This window comes from Osmia bicornis, chromosome 14, assembly GCF_907164935.1.
Source record: "Osmia bicornis bicornis chromosome 14, iOsmBic2.1, whole genome shotgun sequence".
NCBI lineage: Eukaryota > Metazoa > Arthropoda > Insecta > Hymenoptera > Megachilidae > Osmia > Osmia bicornis.
In genome coordinates this window covers 52,767-76,717 of record NC_060229.1, presented here as the reverse complement: position 1 = coordinate 76,717, position 23,951 = coordinate 52,767, and the positions used below count along the sequence as shown (strand labels likewise).

Sequence of the window (23,951 nt, the reverse complement as noted above, 5' to 3'; positions counted from 1 at the left end):
AATTTCTTTAAAGAATAACGCTCCTATATACTATAAGTAATATACATACATATGTAATTTAATATAAACGTGAAAGAGTAATGTATTTATATACATACATATATATGTATACATATTTACATACGTTTTACTTTACTATCCTGAATAATACATATTATAACATTTCTAAAATATAATTTCATGAATTGGTCTTGGTCATCAGTTTACTTGATCTCAAAGAAATAATCTATAGGATATAAAGGGAACTTGAAATACTTGTAAAATTACTTCAATTATTCATTTACGTAAAATGTTACAGATTCTGATTTGATGGCGTAGTAGGAACATGTATATGTACTACTACTTCCTGTTTGAAGTTGTACATTACAACAAAGAGACAGTGTGGTTATATTTTATAAAATTTTTTTTGTACAGTATATAATGGCGGATACTACTGCACAGAAGGTAAAATATCTTGTGTTATACTTTTATTTAAATCTGTAAAAATATCAAATCGGGTAGCTCACGTTATTTGCCTGATAAATTGGAAATGAAAATGTTTAGGTTAACGTAGCGTTCATCTTACCACCCGGCATCGTTATATTCGAATTAATATTTGTGTTTCTTTTTAACAACATTTTCGAAAACATACAACCTTTTTAACACTGTTCAAACGTATCATTCATTCAATTTGATTACCTTTTTAATGGTTGGCCTTGGTCAGTGATTTTATCGCAATGCTTAATGCAAAACCATATTTTTGTTGTTCGCGTGGATCAGATATGAACTCTGTTCATTTCTTCATGATATTTTGTCTGAATTTATATAAGAAAATATTTGATAATTTGTTATTGCAAATGAAATGCTTTCGTATCTGCACTCATTCTGCTTACACATCTCGCCTACACGTATGTGCTATATTTTTAACTAAATTAAAATATCAATTCCAAGTAAGTATGGCCATCCTATTTAATGTATTTACCCTTCAAGTTTATCTTACAGGTTCAAGACTATAAGGATTCTCTTAAAACAAAGGTAATTAAATTTAAATGATATTCAGTTACGATATACCTAACATTGCTCCTCCTCCTCCTCTTTTTATAAAATCATATACATTGATATACATATATTGTTTAGGCTGAACAACTTCTGTTGAAAGGATTTCCAGAAAAGATCGTCGAGTTGAATGAATTATTGGAAACACCTGGATTCTGCAATAGGAAATTATCAGATGTTCATCAAGACTTAAATGTACCCATTCCAGATCCTATACTTCTTAATCATTCCGAGGATGAATCTACCACAAAAAAACGAAAGGCAGACAATAGCATAAATGATACCAGTGGAACAAAAGTAATGGTACTGCCAAACGGGCCTGTACCTTGCAATAAGCCTTTGTGTGATCTTATTCACATAGTTAAACCTTATATCCGGCAACTATTGGAAGATTCTAATTTGGTGAGTATTTTCCAACGTGTAGAGGTGTGCGAGAATCCAAAAACGTCAAGCCGGGCCTCGAATTGTATTTCGAGATTCGAGAATATCAAGATTCCCAAGAGTTTCAAGAGCCTGAATCATATATTTATGGTACCGAAAATCCGAAATCATACTCGTGTTACCGATCTTTTCGAGTTCTCGTACATTTCCTCGCACAAGTCGCAACATGGTGAAAACACGTTGTCTTAATTTTTCAGTTGAAAATGTGGATCTCTTTCTTAATTCCGAAAATCGAAGATGGAAATAATTTTGGTGTATCGATCCAAGAAGATACACTTGCTGAAATACAATCTGTTGAGAGTGAAGCGGCCGCATTCTTTGATCAAATATCTAGGTAACTGAAATCGTAATGTTTTATAAAACATTATAGCATTTTAACAAAACATTAGTCCCATTCAAGGAAAATATTCTTCCTCCATAGGTATTTTATTTCAAGAGGTAAGATTGTTAGCAAAGTTGCGAAATATCCGCACATCAGCGATTATAGAAGAGCAGTTCAAGAATTAGATGAAAAAGAGTATGTGAGTTTATGGTTAGTAATGTGCGAAGTTCGTAATCGTTATTGTTCTTTACACGATTTGGTAATCAAGAATTTGGAAAAGATCAAAAAACCACGTTCATCCAATACGCAATCCTTGTATTAAACGCTACACACGCTACCTATACCTAATAATGTACAGGACGATATTGAAAGAAAAGTAAAAAGAAAAAATACGGTGTATGTACACGACAGAGAGGATGTCATTCTCGATTTCTTCGGTAGAAAGCTCGAATTCATTTTGTTTTTCAATTGAATCGCCTTGACGTTGACTCATCCAGTTGAGCCATATTCAAAGCGGGTTAAAGCGGCACTACAAGTAAAAATCGATGATAACGCTACACTCTTAAACAAAGAATATTATAAATATAAAACAAACTATTTAACTTCATTTATAATAATAAACTCTAATAATTATTTTTTCCCTTCTGGTTAAATTAACTTTCAGTTAAAATATTTTGATTGTTCATGTAATTTCAAAATAGGTAATCGATAGTTTTGTTCGTAAAAAAGAAATTTTTTTATCGTTCTTTTCCGTAAGACGAATTTCCGGTAATCTTTCCTTTCCTTTTCGTTTTTGTATATAAATTCAACCATTTAATCATACGATGTGGCGTACTTATAAAAAATAGATACAAAATCGGTGGGACATTTATTCTTTCATCCAATTAAATTTAAAATACAATTAAGCATGTAATTTGTAATTTACCACTGTAAGATCGTTAGAAGATAAATCAAGATAAGACAAGTGTTTTTCTTTAGATTAACTGATATTAAGTTAAAATGCACCCTTTTCATTTTTCAAGATGATGTAAACTTGAAATGCTTACAAAATTTATCATTACAATTAGATTTTGCTATATTTTTATCAATTTTGATTTGTTCAAAATTTTTCTTTTTATTTTATCATATCTTGGGGTGTCAGGGACCCCGTTGAACCGGTGGCGCTCTTTGCATGTCGACCTGTCAGAGTGCCCCCTGTGGCTCGGGGGGATCAGAATACGGCCACGGTATCCCCTGCCTGTCGTAAGAGGCGACTAAAAGGGGGTTGTAATAGAGCGAGGTAGTATGATGTAAAAGTAAGGATAAGAAAAAGTACGGCGAATGTTGTGAAGTAACGTACGATGCGAATGACAAGAGATTTGAAAAATGACGCGTATGTGCACGCGCGTGGCTGATAATTTTCGGTGGGCAAAAAGGGACCGATGTAAAGTCCTTAGAGTACGCCACCCCTAAATGGGGAAACCTGAAATGAAATGAAATGAACCATCGACCTGATACGCTCTGTGGCCCGGGGGGTTTAGAATACGGCCACGGTAACCCCTGCCTGTCGTAAGAGTTTCCTCCAACGTGGATCAATTCAGAGTTCCTGTAAACTGCGTTCAATTTTACGGCCGTCAACGCCACCTTTGTTCCGATCAACTGAACGTGTACCTTATCCGTGCTAACCCAAACTATATTTGTATCAAGTGATGTGATTGGTGCATAGCAGTGACTACAGATCCAGTCAGTTGGATTTGTATGTAACACTGTACATATATACATAGGTAATGAGCGTGTCGTAATCATAACCAGAAAGAAGCAGCATAACCAAAGCAAAGAGTAGGTATAATAAGAGGCGACATTCTGAGAGAGAAACTACTTGCAGAAAGAGACAAAGTGATACAACCCATTTAAAGGTCCATTCGGCAATCTTCGTTTTCGACTGTTAACAGTCGTGAGCGCGCGACAAGTTTGTACTGTGGATTTACGTACATAGCCTATATTGTGGAAACTTCTTTGTTAGAATGCTCCAAAAAGCAAGAGTTTATGGCATTTCAGACCGTCATAAACCGGGAATTTTCTGGGGAATCAAGGAGGGGAAGGAGTACATTTTTTTAGATTTCCTAAGAATGGAGACTTGTAAGTATTATAAAGTCATAATATGTGTGTAACAATATAAGAACTTGGGTAGAACTATAGAAACATAAATCTTGGAACAATAACATGCTTCAAGTATATACAGTAAAACCTGGATAAATGCAACCGAGATTGGGACCCAGTTTATGGGACCATTTATCCAAGCGAGGTGTCGAATCTCGGATTGTTACACGCGACGACCAGCCAAGCGTGAACGTAGAAAGGGACAGACAGTGGCGGAAAGAGAGAGGTCCGATGATCAAAGGAAAGAGCCGAAATGTGTCGGTGTGACTAATACTAATTCAACTATAAAACTTTTTTATTTTTGACTTTTTTTTACTGAAACTTTTACTAACGCATTGGTGAAATTTTTCTGATTAAAATGATACCAAACACGATATAGTTTGAATTATAATTACTTGCTAAAATTGATATTAAAAGTTGGCGAAAAGCAAGAGAGATCGAAATCAAAACCAGCCGCGGTGTCGATTCTGGGCATTTAATGCTGTATTTATCCAAGCGAGGTGTCGATTCTGCGTCCGTACACATGTTTTGTATTCAGCCGACACGGTCGGATCATATTACACGGTTTCCTCGTTGAGCGGCTCGGTTCGCCTAGGGGGATCCCCCCAAGTGTTCTTATCCAAGCATTCTTTCCTTGCATTTATCTAGGTTTATGTTCTTATTATGCTCTCATTATGTTCTTTAGATGCAAGCTCTGGCTTCAGGCATGTGGTAGAGAAGATCTTCCTGCTTCGGAATATGAACACTACCACAAGACCCGCAGAGTATGTAGTAAGCATTTAAAATAAAATGTACATGGGTCCTTCCAAATCCAGGTTATTACCAACAGCAGTTCCAAAGCAGATCGAGTCTGGTATGAATATTATAGAAGTATTAATTGTAGTAATTGAGTAATATATTGATCTCCTATTTTCATATCAGATACAAATATTCAAAAAGAGAGCAGTAATAATCCTGAGTTTAATACATATATAAATACATAAGAATAAATAATTTAGATAAATGTGAATAAATATTTTTGATCTTATATGTTTGTTCTTTAGCAATCGCAGGTCCATCTCATCAGAGAGACATTACATCAATCCAGACGAATCCTTTCACAATTATTTATTTACTTTAGAAAACATCTTTTTTTCAAATGCACATTCTATTTTACCTCGCACCCATGTAGGTAAAAATATGTATCATCTTCTTTGACCAAAGTCTGTCTAACCTTATAGAAAACAATTCAAATTTATTCAACGAATAAAATTCATCAGATTTCTTCGACGATTCGTGTGACAAACGAATATAAAAATACATAAAAAAATATTCTATTAACTGCAATTACTTTCATCAGGTATCTTCAAAAAGACCAGGATTGAGATAACAGTGCTTATTAAATCCTATCGATGTTACCATTAACGTTTGACACTCGTCATTAGTCGTTCTTTGTATCTTTAACCTTTCATCAACCTGTAAGTAATTAATAACGATCAATGTTGTAACCGACGTAAAGGGGCGCGAGGGGGGGGGGGGGGGGGGGGGGTAATAACATGTTTTAGTAATTTGTTCACCATGTGTAACAAATCTTCAAGATGAGTTTTATGCGCATAATTCATAAATACTTCGCATAAAATTTGTATAAACCAACTGCCAGTTATTTTATCTCGAAAAGCTACGTGTCCCGGAAGCGTAGCATGCACGATTAACGTGTCTGCATTGTTTCGCATTGTTTCCTTGCCATTCATTTTAAGATTGATCATTTCGTCTGACGAACGAATGTTACACGTATCTGTAGTATGTCTTGGCTTTTTTACTGATTTTTGCTTTCTGTCTCCTCTAAAATAAAACTATGTAGTTTCAAATACCTTGATATACGATAAAAAAACAAAGTCTAACCGTCATAGCAGTAGAAATACACTATTACAATAGGTATGTTTAGAATACTTGCCTACACAATTGAAAGATGAAAATTTTTGGTTTTCCTGCAAGATGGGGACAAGCTTCTGCTGTAAAGTTATGCAAAATATCTGTACACAAAACAGTTTTGTAATTACGTTCTTTACTGTCAGGATTATAGTCTACACCTTGTATTTCTGTAACCTCATACTCTGTATTTGTGTTACCATGACTGCTGATGAATATAAAGCAAGAATCAACTTTTCGTAGTTCTTTAAGTTGGGAAAATTCTTTAATCTTTTCTAATAATTCCTTAAAATAAAATATTATCCATAGTGGTTAAAAATTACTTGTTATTTGTTTAAAATTGCAAAACATAAAAATATTTACCTCTCCTGTAAGATGAAGATGGGTAATAACTTGAAAACCCATTTGTTCAAAAAGTCTTTTAAGATTCTGTTCATCGTGCACAGCTGAATTTCTAGATTCTATATCCGGATGTTTAAAATGAATGTTTGTAATTATTAAAACTAATCCACGAGGTTTACTTCGCATTGGATATCTCTGTACATTTTCATATTCAGGTCCATCCAAAAATTTGCTAGCTTTTCGTACTCTAATACATAAGGGTACCTCTGACAGTTGCATATTGTAGAAAAAGTCATCTTGCACTCTTTTTGAAAAATAAACATATTATTATATCGTCTAATATGACAATCGAGAAAGTCGTAAAGTTAACTGCAGATATTTTTATATTACCCTTCTACGTTTGCTGCTTCTTCTTCTACATGATTATCATTTATATTATTGTCTTGATTCACATTTCTTTCCACTTCAATACTCCGAAATGTGATTTTCTTTCCTTCTAGAGTATTTGCTAAATTCTCGTGATCGCTTTGTCTTAAACTTGCCAAAAAGCGATCGAATGCTAGTGGTCCTCGTGTTTTGATAGTTAAGTATATGTCCTTTACGGTAGCTTTGTCCGTAAAGCTCTTCTGAAAAATGTATTTCAATCACAGAAAAACGGTTCAGATCAATTTGCTACTACTTGTACAACGTATTTACACATCGAGTACCAACTACAAATAATTTTACCTTCCAACGGGGAATATTTACATCGTCTCTGTTGAACACTTTGTTTTCCAATAATTTTGGCCATAATTTATTCACATTAATTCTAGGTACAATATCTTCACAATATAAATCTATCGTGTCTCGATGTTTCTGATTCATATTACAATATATAACACAGAGTATCCATTATTCTCATCTGATCAGAATCATAAACGAGGTATAAGATAGACTTCTCTCATCCAATGTAAATTCCTATTCCATGCTCTGGACAACGGTCAACGGCCTTAGCCACGTAGATTTACCGGTACATAAAACATACATACCCGTAAGATCACCGTTCAAGTCAAGCCAAATATGTTGGGCATGGTTCGCCCAAAGAATGAGTGGCCATGTTGACAAAAGGGCAGACGAACAGTGAACAAAATAGATGTTTAAAGATAAAAAAAAAATAGGACACTGGATTTTTCTAAAATGGATTATAGCATTCGTTGAGCAAAATAGGAAGGGTAATATCTTCCTCAGCGCCGTCTAGTTGGAAAAAGAGGAATCTGACCCACCTTCTTCATTTTCTTATCACATACGTCATTATCGAATCAGAATAGAATAAGACAGCAGCGCTATTGAAAAATAGTAGTACTTACTTACTTACTTACTTACTTACTTACTTACTTACTTACTTACTTACTTATGTATATACATAAGTACTTACCCTACATACCGCGGAAAAAGTACTTACCTAGTTTCATTAGTATCACGGCCTACCGCCTAGATGGCCGTAGGTTGTCTGGTTATTAAAGAAGCGTTTCGCTATTCGGAATCTCCTTGTTAGGCTGATTGATAAGGCTGATTTAGCAGATCCTCGGCATAAAGGTGTAATTATAGGAATTCGGAGGTACTATTTATGATCATAATTATTTAAGTGAGTAGTTGCGGGAAAGGAATTCTTCTTGTTCATTGGTTTGAAGGAACAGCATAGATAGAAGAAGTACATAAAAGGCAATATACATATGTACATATTGTCAAAGATAACGATTCACAGTAGCATAAACACTTTAAACGAAAGAATTCTTATATCTTTCTTCCCCCTTCTGCGTTCTCCGTTTCTGACGCCATTTTACGTTGATTACGATGCGGTTAGCTTCTTCCGCTTTTCTACCATCGTCCTCTCTGCTCGCGTATCACCAGAATTCAGCCCTTCCAATGCTTTCTCCGTAAAATTTACTCGTTCCACACTACAACGTTCTCTCTTTATCCGTTTCAGTGTTCATTTACATCTTTTTAGTTTACTCTTCCCATTTTTATCCCTCTAATATTTTAACCGTATGCATACTACACAATAGACTGTAGACGTTTAAATATTGCGCGTATTTCCTCCCTCTTTGCCGCCTGTGTCTTTTATCGTTTTAATTAGTTATTATTATTTGTTAGAAGATAGACAAAAAGAAAAAAAAGTTGAAATGTCAAGCAATAAACGAACAGACGAATTAGCAAACGTACGGACTGTGGTGAAGCAAAGAAGGTTCTGAACATAACGTGCGACCGACATCGCGTCTATAAATGCTCATCGAATAGATAGTAAGTACGTAAGTACATATCGAGCATCGTGATGCTCGCTTAGCAACGTTCTTGGGGTTGATTGTCCTAGATCTTATTATCCCCTGTTGTTTCAGAGGAGGAACCGAGTTACAAGCGAGATGGTAGGTGGTAGTGTGTATGCGCGTACGTTCTCTCTATTCGTGTTCATTTCTGCACGTGTTTGCGCGCGCATGTATACCTAGAGGTTAACCCAACGAAGGGTAAAGTCCTCTAACCCCTTGTAGCCGTAGGGCAACCTTGTTAGCGCTAATGATGGAATTCGCCACGAGACGCGCGAACGAAACAGTCCAAGTCGAATCTTTGATTCTCTGCCGTTATTTTTTTACTATTGCATCGAACATGGTACAAGAAAGTAGTGTGTAAATAAAAGGTAGCATTAGTTTATTCGGTGACGATTACCGGCACGAAAGTAGTATTGAAATTGATGAAATTGTTGAAAATTGTTTCACTTGTTCCGAGAGAAAAAGAAAAAGAAAAAGAAAAAGAAAAAGAAAAAGAAAAAGAAAAAGAAAAAAACCGAGTAACCGAATATAATAAGGGTAGATGATGTCCGATAACGTATACATATACATATGTATGTACTTACCTATATTCATAAGATTCGAGCAGATAGAGGATGGCAGAGGGTGAAAGAGTAGGAGGTAAATGGAATACGGTGTAAGGAAGGTGAGGAAAGGGATCGAGTATAGAGAAGATAAATAAAAATAGGGGGTAAGAGTTTTCGAGCAATCTTATCGTTCCGTTAGTCTCGGAAAGCCATTAGACCGGAAAACGAGGTAGAATCACAGAACGCAATGGCGTCTAGAAACAAACGACGGCCGATAGGAGCGAACAAGCAGTGAATCACCTAAGCACTTGTTTACCAAAAGAATCAAGAATTCAGCAGGGATGCCGTTCCAAGTCTCGGAATCTGGCTCCATCGGTTTTCCAGCCCCACTACGACTACACACCACTACCATTCAGAGGTAGCGCAATTCTCTGCTTGCTCGTTGGTGAGTTTCGAGCAGAAGAGCGTAGTGTTCGTCCCTCTGGCTCGGGCACGCGACACACACCGAGAAGAAGGACAGAAATCGTGAATCGAAGGTTGGGAGTTGAGAGTGAAAAGCGCGCTAGGGGTAGCCTAGTATGGTTACCGAGGCGAGGGGATGACGAGGGATATCGTGGTAGATAGAAAAGGATCGAGTGGGATCGAGAGGGTGGAAGCGAGGCGACACGACGCGACGCGACGCGACGCGACGCGACGCGACGCGCCGCGAGGGGTGGCGACGGCCAGTGGCAGACTTGGGGAAGGAGAGCTGGGAAAACGGCACTAGAATCGCTAAATGTAATTCGGTTAAAAGGGTTTTAGCAATACAATGCATATAAACATGAGTGCCCCGCCTCTGTGCTCGTCTGCACGCTCTCTACTCTTGCGCCACCCTCTAGTTAGTCTCGCGAAACGCCCCGTGCGACCATCCTATTCCTCGACTCGGAGGAATCAAGATTTCCATCGTCTGCGCGTTCTAACGTGATCGGATCTGTTAATACGAAACCGTATAATTATATAAATAACAACAGGGCTGGTAAACTAGCATGGATTTTCCAGAATTCGTTGACTTTCTATTCAAAGGCGTTTATCGTTAGTAGAATGTTGATTGTCTATCCAAACAACGGCAACCAGAAATCATTTAAAATCAGAAACAAAAGAAAGAACAAAAAGCGAACAAATAATGTACGATAGAGAGATATCTCGTATACCTACTTAATTATTTAGAAAAAAAAGATAGTTGTTGTTCAATGTCGTATAGAAATAAGAAAATAAGAAGAAATCACGCCGCATGCGGCGATTGTAGCTTCTTCAAAGGAAACGTACTGTTAATCTTTTTCACGTTTTCACTGTTGTACCGTTAATGTCTCGTGGTATACCGCTAAAAAACATAGTTAAATTCAAATTAATTTAATCGCTGAATCAACACAGCGAGTATGCTTTCTTGAGATTGGAGAAAACACGGTAGCTATGTAACGCAACGCTACCGATCCAATCCGATCTCGTCGAATCGTGCAATTTTTCTTCTTTTCTTTTCCACCATTTCTTCATTGACGATTTTCTTTCGAAGCGGCCTGGCCGGGTTTCGGCTTTTGGCTACAGCTAGTAGAAGCAGTCATCCGCGAAACATCGGAGAATTTGTAACGGGGAATTAGCATATCATAAATACTGATGATCTGTCGGTCGCTTGCGCGTGCGGTGACTGGCGAGAAAGTGGTAGATAGAATCGTGTCGCGATCGAATAGGTATCATGAAAAGTAAAAATTCGGCAAGAAAGTAAACGCCTAGTTTACTACTTACGTAACCAGACAATCTGTAGCTACAATAATTAGGCCTATTTCAGTTTGGCTCGTTCATGCTTTTAACAACGTTCTAACGACGTTTCAAATCGAAAAGGAGTAAACAGAAAGAAATGCTTCTTCTGCTTCGATATTCATTATTTATTTTAGGAACTTGTTGCGGCATAACATGAGACGTTTCTTTCGCATCGCACTCTCTATCCTACACGTATATGAATATTATGTACAGTTATATCATTTATCATAAATAGGTGCGTGTGATCGATTCATGTAAATCTAGAGCAACGTTGGAACAAAGTTACAATCGTGAAGATGAAACCTTTAATGCGCGTACTCTTTGCATTTTGTTAGTTTCTGTACAATTCTGGGACTAGGAACTCGGGACTGGGGACTTGGGACTTGGGTTTTGGGACTCGTCACTTATCACTCGTCACTCGTCACTCGTCACTCGTCACTCGTCACTCGTCAATCGTCAATCGTCAATCGTCAATCGTCAATCGTTACTCGTATACATACAATTTATTTCTCATTCGTTCGGTTTTTCGTTAATCAGGTAATCGCGTTGTCACGGTACAGAATAAAAACACATTTACATACGTATTCGGTAGGTAGGATTCAGTTTGTCAACTAATAGTTAGTTCAGTTTTTAAAATGGTTCAAGAAACAATTGAACCGAAGGGTATTCGATTAATTTCCTGCGATCGTATACTTACATTCAAGTACATAGAGGTACATGTGTACTTGTCGCTGTTGATCTTACTGTTCCCTGCATTTCCATACAAGTGTTCCATGTAAATTATAAATCGCATTTCTTATGTAATTTACTTACATCGGCATAGGTATATTGTAAGTATGTATGTACATGTACTCTGATTTCGTTTCGTTTCTTTTCATTTTGAAACCCTAAACGACACGCAAATGAATGACGCATATATTTTTCTTTCGTACGTTATCCTTTATCCAGTCTGCGCATGGTAATATGTAGTCGTATTAAAACTCATTTCCGAAAGCGGTCGAATGTACCATAGAAAATAGCCACTGGTACAGGAGTACGCGCAATAACAACTTACATTATTGTTAGTTCTTGTGTTTGGCACACTGCTACGACAGCTACTTTGGTCAGAGTTTTATACCACGTAAGGCCGATAAAGAGGTTCTTGAAGTTCGTTCGTACTTCTTTGTGTTTCTTGCAACGTTCCTTTACCATCGTCCTGCGAACTCGGTGAGTTTGGATTCGGATCGCTTCCAGCTTCCTTCTCGGTGCTTCGTACGTTTCCACCGTCTTCCATCTTGTTGTTTGCCCGTGCCTCTTGTTGCGCTTTTTTACTCCTTTTCCATTTCATCCGTCGATTTTGAAACCAGATCTTTACCTGAATTCAAACATACCTACTTATTATATTTATCAGTGCCGCGGATACAAATAATTAGTACTTAGGTATTCAAGAAGACAGACAGATCTAATTGTAAGAAGAAAAAGAAAATAGAAAATTTCGAGAAAGTAGAATAGGTATATCTACATACATATGTATATGTATTTATGTATAATAAACAAAGAAACAAAGGAAGTGAAACGATACGAAAACGATAAAATGAATTTTAACTGTTAGATAAATGAACGAAAGTTCTAACTGTTCAAAGGATTGTGATTTATAGCGTTAGAGTGTTAGGCAATTCTTCGAGTTAGCACGAATGTCAAAACTCGATATTTTCTTCCCCAACTCCGTGAGAAAACGATGTAAATCTTTCAGACAACATATCATGCGCTCGAACCAACCCGCTTCGTTTTCAGCCCTAGTACATTTTCACCCTTCGAGGGAACTGTGCTTTCTTTTCGTGGTAATAGGCACGTGTTAGAATACCAGAATACGAAATCACTAAAATACAGAAAAAAGAGCAGGAGGAGATGAAAGTTAAGAGTTGAGTTGTAAGAAAAAAGAAAGCTCGAAAATAATTTTTCAATCGCTGGCGTGGTATACAAACTACAGAACCTGAAATCTCTGCTATTCGAACGCGAATGTTCAATTAATATTATTACCTACATACATATATGTATGTACATAGATGGGCATTATGTAGGCCGTGAGAGAAAAGGCGATAGTGCATGGTGCACACTACTCGAATATTCAAAAGACAACAGTTTGAAAAAGGATCGGTAAAAAAAATATCGAAACAAATCAGGGACTCAGTCTGCCATAACTCAGACTTTTGTTACTATTTGCCAAGCGATCTGTCAGAATACGTAAGCTCAAAGTTATGTTTAAGTTGTTGAACTAGGTACATACTACATGAGAGATTCGTTCGTTCAGATTCATCTCGACACGAGACGCGACGCGACGCGACGCGACAAGAGAGAAGGGTGCTGGATTATTTCACCGATTTCTCTAGACTCTAGAGGCTTTACTCCCTCTTTCTCAGTTCCTAGTTTCTCTTCAACATGTGTGACCACTTAATCTCGCAGCAAGAAGTTTCTTCCTTTTGGAAAACGAGATTTTACCACTCTGTAATACCTACATTATTTGTAAGTACTTGCATCTATCTTTACAATTGTAACCTTTTCGCAAATAAAGACGCAAAGAAGATAAAATCGAAAATATTATACTAAACAAAACTCTTACCTGGGTCTCCGTAAGCATTAACGAGGTGGCCACTTCGAATCTCTTTGGTCTGCTAAGATACTTGTTCTGTCTAAATTGTTTTTCTAATTCAAGAAGTTGTTGCGACGTAAAAGCGGTTCTTGGCCTTCTAGTTTTTCCAAGGAGAGCGTGTTGAGCCGCGCATCCTATACGGGCAAATGTATCAAAACACATATCATTAGTATGTAGCTATTGCAAAGGAATTAACAAGTATCGAGTTCTTAATTATGTACATACTCACGAAAAGAAACGAATAAAAATTCTTTGCTCGGAGAAGAAAGAACGCGACCTTTTTTCGGAATGAACAAAATGAACAAAATTAAGGAATAAAGAAGGGAGAAGGGAGATAGGTACGCGATCGTTACCGTTACACGCCATCGATAATCTCATTGCCTCGTATTAATACCAATCGGGGAACGGATACTAATAAAAATCATCGAATGCTAATGCAATTATCGCAAGTATAAACCCCTATGGGTTGCGATGGTATGATTTGGGGTTGGAAACAGGGACGGAAAAGTAGGGTGACCGCCCCAACGATTAGCCCTATGAACGACTTTTGGCCAGGCTCGAATCTCTTTCCACTACGACGATTCCACGCGCGTAAATCAAGACACAGTTTAATCTCTTTCCTTCATAAAATCAATAAGGCTACGATACGATGAAATGCTCGAATCCGTATAAAAATTTCAGAAAATCCCTTACAATGCTTGTGTCTGATTTACAGCTAAATCAGCTGCACTTCTGCTAAAACATGTGCTTCCTTCATCTTTTCATCGACTGGAAGCGAAAATGCTGTATTTCTCGTTATCCTTGTTTACCAGAATTAATTAAGTATTAATTGGCACAAACTCTCATCGTTAATATGTATGATAATAAATACATACAGATATGTAGATATAGTAAATAGATAGACAGACAGACAGATAGATAGATAGATAGATAGATAGATAGATAGCTACAGTAGAAAGGAAGAAAAATTGAAAGCAAAGTAAAGTAAGGTAAAGTTCACGATGTGGTTCACCATCACGTATTTTTTCTATCGCTTGCTTCTAGCTGACGATCCACCCCTCGACGCTAACTAGCAAGTGCGTGACCGGCTGTCAATGTTTGTACACATGGCAATGTTTAGTCGCGCGTACACTCAGATTAATCTGAAACGTGCGATACCATTATGTCGCTGTTAATCAGCCGCTTACGGCTCAAACGTTCGCGACACCGAGGGTGTATTTCATTTTTCTATCTACCTTAGGGAGAGCAAAGCCAGGATACACGTTGATGCGTCGCATCTCACAATTAGCAAACTATTATAATTATACGACTAAGCTATTTCCTGTCGTTCGAAAGAACATTATTCTTTTTTTACGAAAGCTTTCGTTTGCGATCTTTAGTATTTCTGCAAACAGATAGCTAGCTGACAGTTTTGCTTTGGTTATTTACGTGATACGTAAGTAGGTACATAGATATTAATCGTCCCTTTAAAGGGCGGTTTGCCACCCGCTGTGCACATATGCTCCGTTCGCTCAATTCCCCCTTTTGACCAGAGCCGTTTTCTGACAATTATTAGCTACTTCAATCATTGCTTCCATTTCTTTGTACGATTTAATGCATTTGTCAAATTTGATGCATCGTCGCGTGATCAAAATTCCCTTTAAAATTCCATTCCGCAGCTCGGAATAGTGGTGAGACGCGGCATTACAAGATTGTGAAAAGTTTCACTTTTGACAATCACTCGATAATTCGATCAGTTTTATTTTTTCATTGTAATATCGTCTCGTATAATCCGTAACATTTAAATCGAATGGAAAAAAAAAAATGAAAAAAATGAAAAAAATGGAATAAAAGCGTGAACGATGGTTAGAAGTTACATAAACTATACTAACGAAAAGATCGTAGGGTGAAATGGTGCGAGTTATGACAGATGTCGGTAAACAAGAAGGGCGGCCCACCATCGAGTGGACAATCACCATTTTCGTACTCCTCTGTACAGACTAAACCGGTAGGGTGCCGTTCAGGTTAACGTCGTTTTCACCCCGCTACACTTTTATCATGATAATTTAATTTATTTGGGGTCCTATTAGCCGCTTCACGCCAGGTCACCCTTAAATCATGCTGTTCACCGTGCCGGTAAACACCAGCCATTATCTCTACTTAACGCTACTCTCTTTTCTCTTTTCTCCTTTCTCCTTTCTTCTCTCTCCTCTCTCCACTCTCCCTATTTGCCCCCACTCCTTTTCTTTTACCACTCTTCGCTTTTCTATTGTCCTGTTATCTTAATCAGATTCATTACCGGACTCATAATGTTCGTAAAATAAAACACGTTCTTGTCTAGAAAAACTGCTCAATTTTTACGGTAGTCTATCCGTTGCAGGAAATTTTGTAACGATTTATTCTTATGCCGATTTTGCCTCCCTTACTCTTACTCTAGTTTCTTTTCACGGTCTTTCCTTTTTTCTTCATTTCCCGACACACTTTGTTGCAAGTAAGTACTTAACTACCTATAGGAATCGCATAGGCTCGATATCCTCGATACCATCCACATTCTTATTCTCCTTCTGCTGGTTCTTCTCAACTTCCGTCGATGGGTGGTGACGGTGAGCAATCGTGTGTGCGCGCGCGAGATCTTTCTCCCTCTCTTTGCCTCGCAGAGCGGTAGAAGCTCCGCCTGCAGCCCCCGAGTTCCCAATACGACCCGCCCCCGAAAACCGAATCCCTCGTACAGGAGGTGAAGGAAGACAGGCGAGGGTAACGTATCTAGTCGGTACCTACCGTCTCCCAAACGTTTTACGCTCTACTCTATACTCTACACTTGCCCAGTCTATACTCCACACTTTACACCATACGTTCCATACTTTGCACTCGCGATCTTGAGACGTCATCGACTCCAGTTTCCTTCGCGTTACAGTCAGAGTTCCGTGAAAGTCGGTGGCAAGACTAGATACAGTGTACTTACTTATTATACATACATATATAGGTATAATGCACCGAGGAGGAAAAAGTTGGCAAACTTTTCTCAGGGATTATTTTTCCTACTCGAAATGGTTGGATTTAATTTGAAACTCGCCTCGTGAACTCACCACAAATCACGCCATAAACATTCAAAACGTTACCATCTACTTTTATCATCGGACTGTTAACTGGAATTGTTACGCACTTTTTCCTTTTATTGTCCTCACAATTATACACAAATACCATATTCTATTTATCTTCCTTTTCTTTTTTCACGTAAGTAAGTAAGAGTAGATAGGTATTCTAAGAAAAAACATACATGTTTGAAATTTAATTGGTTTTCAAGTCCATGCACACACATTTCTATCGGCGTGTTATGCGCGGTAAGCCGTATACCTATCAATAAAATTGCATTTAGTATTTGGTATGACACGTGCAAGTATCCACAAAGTCGTGCCACCACACGATGTGTGCACGCGCTCATGGTTACGACACGATCAGACCAGATCATAGAGATATAGGATTGGTTTGGGCGAACGTGGAACGTTACACATCGGGTAACCAAGATCTGTTTGCTTGCGGCCGGCCAAACTAGCTGACAGCTAATTCAGAAACACCATTACTGGCTATATGCCTATAGATAGGTAGACGGATGCGGCATGGCGCAACGCAACGCGACGCGACGCCGTGCCGCGCCGCGCCGCGACGTGGTGACGACCACCAACTTTCACGTATTTACCTACCAACGGTCCTGTATACATACGTACCTACTCTTTATATACGCATCTGCCAATTTTCTTCCATACACATATATATTACTTTTCAAAGGCATACTTATCCTTACCGAAATACGTGGATACCGTTGAAACACCGTTTCTATAATTCTCTTTAAAAGTTTCTGGATAACATTTAACAAATACATATTATATGTATAGATACATAGGCACACGATTATACTTGGTATTGGATTAGAAAAGAAAAAGCTCGGCAAAGAAATAGAATCTATTTACGTTTTTGAATCATTTCAAAGTCGGGTGAAATTAGCTGTTAGAACGGTCTATATAAGTCCGCGGAGTTTCCATGGTAACTGTGAAACGTCTGCGTCGGCGTTATGCTATCTCGTCGAGAGAAGGGCGAAGGGGATGAATAGACGGATGAATGACGCACAATTAACTAATTAAATCATCCACCAACCCTTCGCGTGCTTCATCTCTCGGGTATCATCCCCTTTTGTTGGCAGACCTCCTACCATCTCTTCGACATCTTCCGCCATTGTTTTTCCTTCGCATTTTGTAGAACCTAACCGATTCTTGGCGAAAGAGGGAACGTAAAGGCACAGTATGTATGTATATATATATATATATATATAACATTGAAAAATAAATTTTAAAGCAATGATAAATCATACGGATAAGATGACGTAGAACGATATATTATAAAAAGCATAAATAGAGAAGGTAAAAAGAAAGCGATGAAAAATTTTACAAAAGTTAGATGGCATAAAGCGATATATCAAGTGTTTTCTTTTTCTTGTTTTTCCTCTTTTACCTATCGGTAATTTTGCAAACTAATATTTCGACTTATCGTTAAATAGACCAGACGCCACTTACGATTAATACACGCCGAAATACCAGCGGGCAAAGCTGACAATGAGTATCTACGGCATGGCATGGCGGCGCAAATGAAAGAGACATTACCTGCAAAAAATATTATATTTTGCTTCGACTACACGCATCGATATCACGTAAATACAGAAGAGATGAAACATCGTGTTTCGGTCGATTTCGATTAATCCGAAGGTAAACTGGTATCGGGCATGCGGCTAGACACACGAGAGCGTACGAGGTACAGTTTTCAGTGTATGTACACGAGGCAGAGATATCGACATTCGGGGATGTATCGGGGACAGAAGATCGCGAAATACTCGTGGCCACGATACCAGTGCACCCTCCTCTCCTTCCCATTCTTCCGCATCGCACTAGTTAAATTTCAATATTCGACTCAAAATAGATGAAACATGGTGTTGGCGCTCTGGTATATAACGCCCGACAAATATTCCACAAATAAAAGCTTGCGTCTCCTACCTTTACCCCGTACCTTTCTATCGTGTCGCAGTACCAAGCCGATGAGTCGTGCACTCATCGTTATTTACACATCCATCGAAAGTATACGAGAATGCAATGGTATAAGAGACGGAGGAAGAAAAGAGAAACGCGATGAAGGAGAGAGAGAGAGAGAGAGAGAGAGAGAGAGAGAGAGAGAGAAAAGGACCGAACGGGACAGCACTTCCATCCAACGATTTTTTTAACAAGTCGTGTCCGTGTTTCCCGTCGACGCGATAACGGCTGCTTCAGGTGGGGCTAAACGCGATCGTTTTATTTTATTCCGCGAGAGCGCTTTTTTGTACTCGTTGCTCGTTTTACGCTATCGGGTTTTCGCCTTTTTCGTCGACGTTGGATTGCTCGGCAACTACCAATCAGGATCATCTGACAGAAAGTACCCCGCACTCTGCTCCGAGTACCCCATCCCCGCTCTCATTTCTCCACCCCCAACTCCAACCCCTCGACAACCCTCTCTCTCTTTCTCTTCTCACTCCTTTCTGCGACCTCCCCTTACCCTTCTCTCTCATATACACCCGCACAGTACGTTTACTCGCCGCCATCCCTGTGTTCTCTAGCGATCCTCCTCCCCCCCATCGTCGCCTCCTCGCTCCCTTCTCTATCTCTCTCTCCTGCATCTTCGTTCCCATTTATTCGAATTCGGTTCATCTCGGCAAACCGGGCTCGCTACGTTCACTGACCAATTTGTTCGATAAAAGCTCTCGACTGATTAGCTAGACAACGCGGCCACGTTTCTTTTTCATTTTTCCTCCTCTAAGCATGAAATTTACCGCAGTAACGGGCACATGGTCCCTTTCATTCTCTATTTTCGGCAATTCTTTAGCTAATTATTTCGGTTTTTCTTTGAAAATTTTATCTCACGTTACAGCTTGTTTTTTAATACAGTCACACTTTTTTCGATTAAAAGCAATTTTATTCTACGTTCTTTTCAAGATGCGAAATCTTACAATCGAATACCTATTTGTTGGTACATAGTTGGAAGTATCTAACTAATTTAAGAAACTCGTGTTGAAAGATTTCTATATAGGTATGTAATGTTATCGTATAACAACTAACATGAAAATGTGAATATACGATCAATATCTTATATAGATGTACTACCTGTGATCTATCTACCTGTACGTATATGTATATAATACGTATACTTATGGGTACCTATAGTAATGCGTAGTCGTGGTAAAGCATTACATTAGGCATGTAAACACAGACTATCTACCGTGCCGTACGAGCAATCTGTCCACCTACATTAACCACATTGTTCTTGTTTTACGGTAAAATTAAAGAACATGCCCTTTATTTGGATGGCTTTGCTATTCAAAAAGAGACAGCTAAAATCATCATGTTAGATAGCAATACGTAAAACGCAGTCAGAAGCTCAGAAATGATTAACTATACGACCGGTGACGTATCTTGAGTATACATTTTTCAAGATATCGTTCCATTCGAACGCAGTCGAATCGACCTAATCGAATTTTTTGTCAAGGAGAATCATTATCGGCCTAAACCACATTGGTTATCGTACACTCTAGATTACTTCATCCAACTGCTTTTGAATTGCTAACACATTAAATCTTTTATCTGAAACCAAATGGGGTGAGTACCTACTATTTATCGAAAAGGTCTGCAAAAGGACTGATAGAACACATTCATATACCTACCTGTACATACATATGTCCTATGTATTTTACGTACAATATCTATGTATAGCATGGGAAAAAAAGAGAGAGAAGTAATCGATAAGAAATAAAAAAGGCGAAAGAAGATTCACTTAATAGTAGGTACCTATGTAGCTACTTAATTTTCGAGCGACGATAAAGAAATTGGGTATTTAAAATCCATCGATTTGAAGCGACGACACGTTGGTGAAGGAACTTTTGCAATAGGTATCATTTCAAAAAGAGGAAATGTATCAAGTAAATGTATAGTGAAACGAAGTAACAACTTTGAGTAAGAGAATCGGCAAAGGAATGATTAGTTAATCGTATAATAGGTAGATATCGATGAAAACTCACCGGCTAAGTCTGCAGGTAACCTGGGATACAACATTCCAGTTCTGGCTAACCACTCGAGTTGAAGCGGATGAATATGATGCTGTTGAGGATGAGGTCCAGCAGTTTGCGAGTGTCCAACGGGTTGAGTTTCCTTGTGTATAGAATGAAACGCGCTACCACTCGCAGGATGGTAATATAATCCTCCGGGGTGAATAAGAGGGCCGGTCGGATGTAAGAGAAGAGTTTGATTTTGACGAGCTACAGCGGTACCACCAGCTAGTGCACCGTAGTGACCGCTTGGTAAATTCGGATTACCGGGAACGCTATTATTGCTAGGTTCCTCTGACCCCGGGGAAATTGGGGGACTCGAGACGGGGCTACGGCTCGCGTTACTTCCGGAGCTAGCACTTCCGGTTCTCGTTGGATCAACTTCGATCGAAGCATCATCCTCAATGTTTTCTAACCGATCGATTCGAAATCCTCCACTCTCTTCGCTTCCTTTGAATATCGCTTTACCGCGTTGAATCGATAGTGTCGTTGCCTCGACGGATTCTGCACGAGTGTCGGACAAACAAATCTCGCGTATAGATCGGTCGCCGTCCTCGCGGATAACACTTAACTTTGGCGAATTCGAACCGTGTTGAACAGGCTTGTCAAATATTGGATTCAAAATACTTCCCAAAGTAGACGATGTTCTTTGTTCATCCGTTCCCAGGATTGCGATCCCAGTACCATTCCCATTCCCGTTTCCACTTCCATTTCCATTTCCAATTTCGATGCCAATTCCAATTCCGATTCCGGCTGCAGTTTCAGCTCCCGTTCCGGACCCAGTAACAGTCACACTTCCAGTTCCAGTAGCAACTTCGGTTCCAGTACCGATTCCTCTTGCCGTTCCCGTTCCCGTTCCCGTTCCACTCGCAACTCCGTGAGTACAAGAGGTCTCTTGTTCACGAGTACGGAGCAAACAATTAGCTAAACAAGGGTTGCTTCCGTCCACGATAGAATTTCGAGTTTCAAACAATAATCTTTGACTACGTTCCGATCGATCGTAATCGTGGTTCTCCTGCTTGCCGGTAGCGCGACCGAGAAGCGCGTCGATACAGAAAGACGTTTTTCCAAGAGAATTATGACGTTTGTCAGTCGTATGAATGGTATACTCGTGCGGGGAAGTTCTATCAGGCGAATGATCCGCATCTCTGTAATGGCTCGCAACCGCAGACACCATTTCCTCGGTGAAACACGTTACGCTTCCATTTTCCGGATCTCGGAGAAAATTCAACGAATCCTGGTCCTGCTTCGAAAAGGAGGATCGTTTCGCATCAAACTCCTCGCGATATCTCGACATTCGCGATTCCTCTTCAACCTCCGACGGAGATCCGTTTTCTAGCAAACGGACCGTTTCGCTTCTATTCCCGATCGCGATGGCGGCGGCAGCAGCGGTGATGTTGCTCGACGATTCCACTTGATCCAATCTTGGCGAACAACTACGACCACGAGTCTTTTGTCGAACACCGTACACGTAAACAGTATGTTCACCAGCTGTTCGATGTCGTTGCTGATATTCTTGCTGTCTATGCCGTAAATACGAGTCCTCCGAAATGCTTGACGCGTTATAATGCATACCTGGGCTCGCTAAGTCGAAGATCGATCGTTAGCGCATACCTGCTTACTGGTTACCAGTTTCTCTTACAAGCACCACCAAATTTCAAACGCAACTACCGTAATACCACTTGAAACTTGGACCAGTTCTGTTCACTGACCGCGTCAAATTCAATTGTCTACGAACGAGACGCAAGATTGATTTAAATATCCGACGGATATTCGATCGATGATCGGATCGACGATGGATCGATGGCCGATCGACTTCCGATCGGTGTACGGAATTCGATCGATCGATCGATCGACCGCACAACCGACCGCGACCGATCGGCCAAATAAACGAAGATCACTCTTCGAAATTGATCGCAAGTGTTTGACAGGTGATGCGAATCTTCCACGCAGCCAATTTTTTTTAAATTTTTCTTCTTCGGTCTCTTCTATGACACCCGAAACACGAAACACGAAACGCGAAACGCGAAACGCGAAACGCAAAACGTAACACGCGACACGGTAAAGGATAAATACAGAATACAGCAACGTAAAACACCGCAAACCAATTACCAACGACCAACGAAATTTCCGCCACGGACGATCAAACACGCTGGTTTCGATTTGGCGGCAATACGAGCGATTAGCTCGACGCCGCGCCGCAAAGTGACGTCGCGAGGAACCGCGTGTCCGTAACGGGAAAACCGCTCCCCTCTGCTGCCGCGTTTCCGCGGTCAGTCGATTCTGCCACGCCTATCGCGGTATACTTCGCGATTCTGCCACGCCTACAGAGCATCCCCTTTGTTCCCCTCTATCCTCGAACCGCCCGTATGTCATCGGTTTCTAGCCTCGACTCCCAGATCCCGATTCCCGATTCCTGATTCCCAATTCTCGATTCTCGATTCTCCGTTCACCAGCTTTGAGCACACTAAACACCAATTGTACTATATCTACCCAAGCACCGAGCTTCGAGCTCCCAGCATAGAACTCTGAATCCCGCACCTAAGCTTTAAGCATTCAGCTTCAATCCCCGGGCGACGGATTTCCACTATAAAACTATATAGAATTTAGTTTCACGCTGTTCCCGTACGTTAAGCAAAACGAATGGGTGGCACTATGTGCTAGCTAGTTGGTAGTTGGTGGTAGCGAGAAGATTTGTAAAACTGAGCGAATAAAAGAGAAAATGAAAACAACAAAAAGAAGCAAACAATTTTATTTAGTAAACTCCGCGATGAAATTTTGGTGAATTTTATCCAATTTTATCCAATAGAACGGTTCGTGATGCAAAATAAATATGTCAAGTTAACGGGTAGAGTAATAGCTCCTATTACGGTATGTAGCTTCTCTAATAGAAAATTTCTATTCATCTAATTACCTAAATGTCATGATTGGCAAGGATAATACGTATTATCTTTCTCGCTTCGCTTTGTTCCTTTTATTTTCCATCTTTAAATCTATCAACACATCATTTGATCGTCGATTAAGTTTGATGAATATAATCAACAAGCATACCGAGGAGGACGCGACATGGCGCGTTGCGGCAACGACGATGACAGTATTGTTACTTAACGTTTTCTACATTTCTTCACAATCTTCCGAAGGAAACATTAACGATATACTTATATATATATATATCACTTTATCGAACAGTTAATAGCCGCGTAATAGGAATCACACCCAGTTTTCGAGTAATCGGCCTGTTATCGGTTGTCAGGCATGATATTTGATGTGGGTCCTACGACGCATTTGCTTATCCAGCTGATAAAGTTTATTCGTTTTTAAAGCGTTTACTCTAATATTTAGAATTTTTTTTCTTGCAGGTATTGATTTTGGTACCTTAAAACACTGCAAAGGGGTA

The 23,951-nt window shown here is 39.3% G+C and overlaps 3 protein-coding genes across 5 annotated transcripts; 1 reads left to right on the top strand and 2 right to left on the bottom strand.

Moving 5' to 3' along the window:
• The first annotated feature begins 178 nt into the window (after positions 1 to 178).
• Positions 179 to 2,762, top strand: LOC114880499 (proteasome activator complex subunit 3). 2 transcript variants are annotated; one of them, XM_029196563.2, is made up of 5 exons: positions 179 to 444; positions 970 to 1,014; positions 1,117 to 1,437; positions 1,674 to 1,810; positions 1,898 to 2,762. In XM_029196563.2, the coding sequence occupies exons 1-5, from the start codon at positions 421 to 423 to the stop codon at positions 2,118 to 2,120; spliced, it is 750 nt and encodes a 249-aa protein (XP_029052396.1). In that variant the 5' UTR covers positions 179 to 420; the 3' UTR covers positions 2,121 to 2,762. The 2 variants fall into 2 exon arrangements, with proteins under 2 accessions (XP_029052396.1, XP_029052397.1); XM_029196564.2 differs by having other exon boundaries at positions 183 to 444; positions 982 to 1,014.
• A 2,218-nt stretch (positions 2,763 to 4,980) lies between these two features.
• LOC114880485 (caspase-1-like) lies at positions 4,981 to 7,413 on the bottom strand. Of its 2 annotated transcripts, none has more exons than XM_046288760.1 (7): positions 6,914 to 7,413; positions 6,578 to 6,813; positions 6,209 to 6,491; positions 5,871 to 6,130; positions 5,494 to 5,758; positions 5,268 to 5,392; positions 4,981 to 5,150 (listed from the first exon to the last, which is right to left on the bottom strand). In XM_046288760.1, exons 1-6 carry the CDS (start codon positions 7,049 to 7,051, stop codon positions 5,273 to 5,275), a joined length of 1,302 nt encoding a protein of 433 aa, XP_046144716.1. In that variant the 5' UTR covers positions 7,052 to 7,413; the 3' UTR covers positions 4,981 to 5,150; positions 5,268 to 5,272. The 2 variants fall into 2 exon arrangements, with proteins under 2 accessions (XP_046144716.1, XP_046144715.1); XM_046288759.1 differs by having other exon boundaries at positions 5,147 to 5,392; positions 6,914 to 7,088; positions 7,216 to 7,413.
• Positions 7,414 to 9,714: 2,301 nt separating this feature from the next.
• Positions 9,715 to 22,209, bottom strand: LOC114880484. Its single transcript, XM_046288589.1, has 3 exons — positions 20,528 to 22,209; positions 13,429 to 13,592; positions 9,715 to 12,183 (listed from the first exon to the last, which is right to left on the bottom strand). The coding sequence occupies exons 1-3, from the start codon at positions 22,125 to 22,127 to the stop codon at positions 11,941 to 11,943; spliced, it is 2,007 nt and encodes a 668-aa protein (XP_046144545.1). The 5' UTR covers positions 22,128 to 22,209; the 3' UTR covers positions 9,715 to 11,940.
• Positions 22,210 to 23,951: the final 1,742 nt, after the last annotated feature.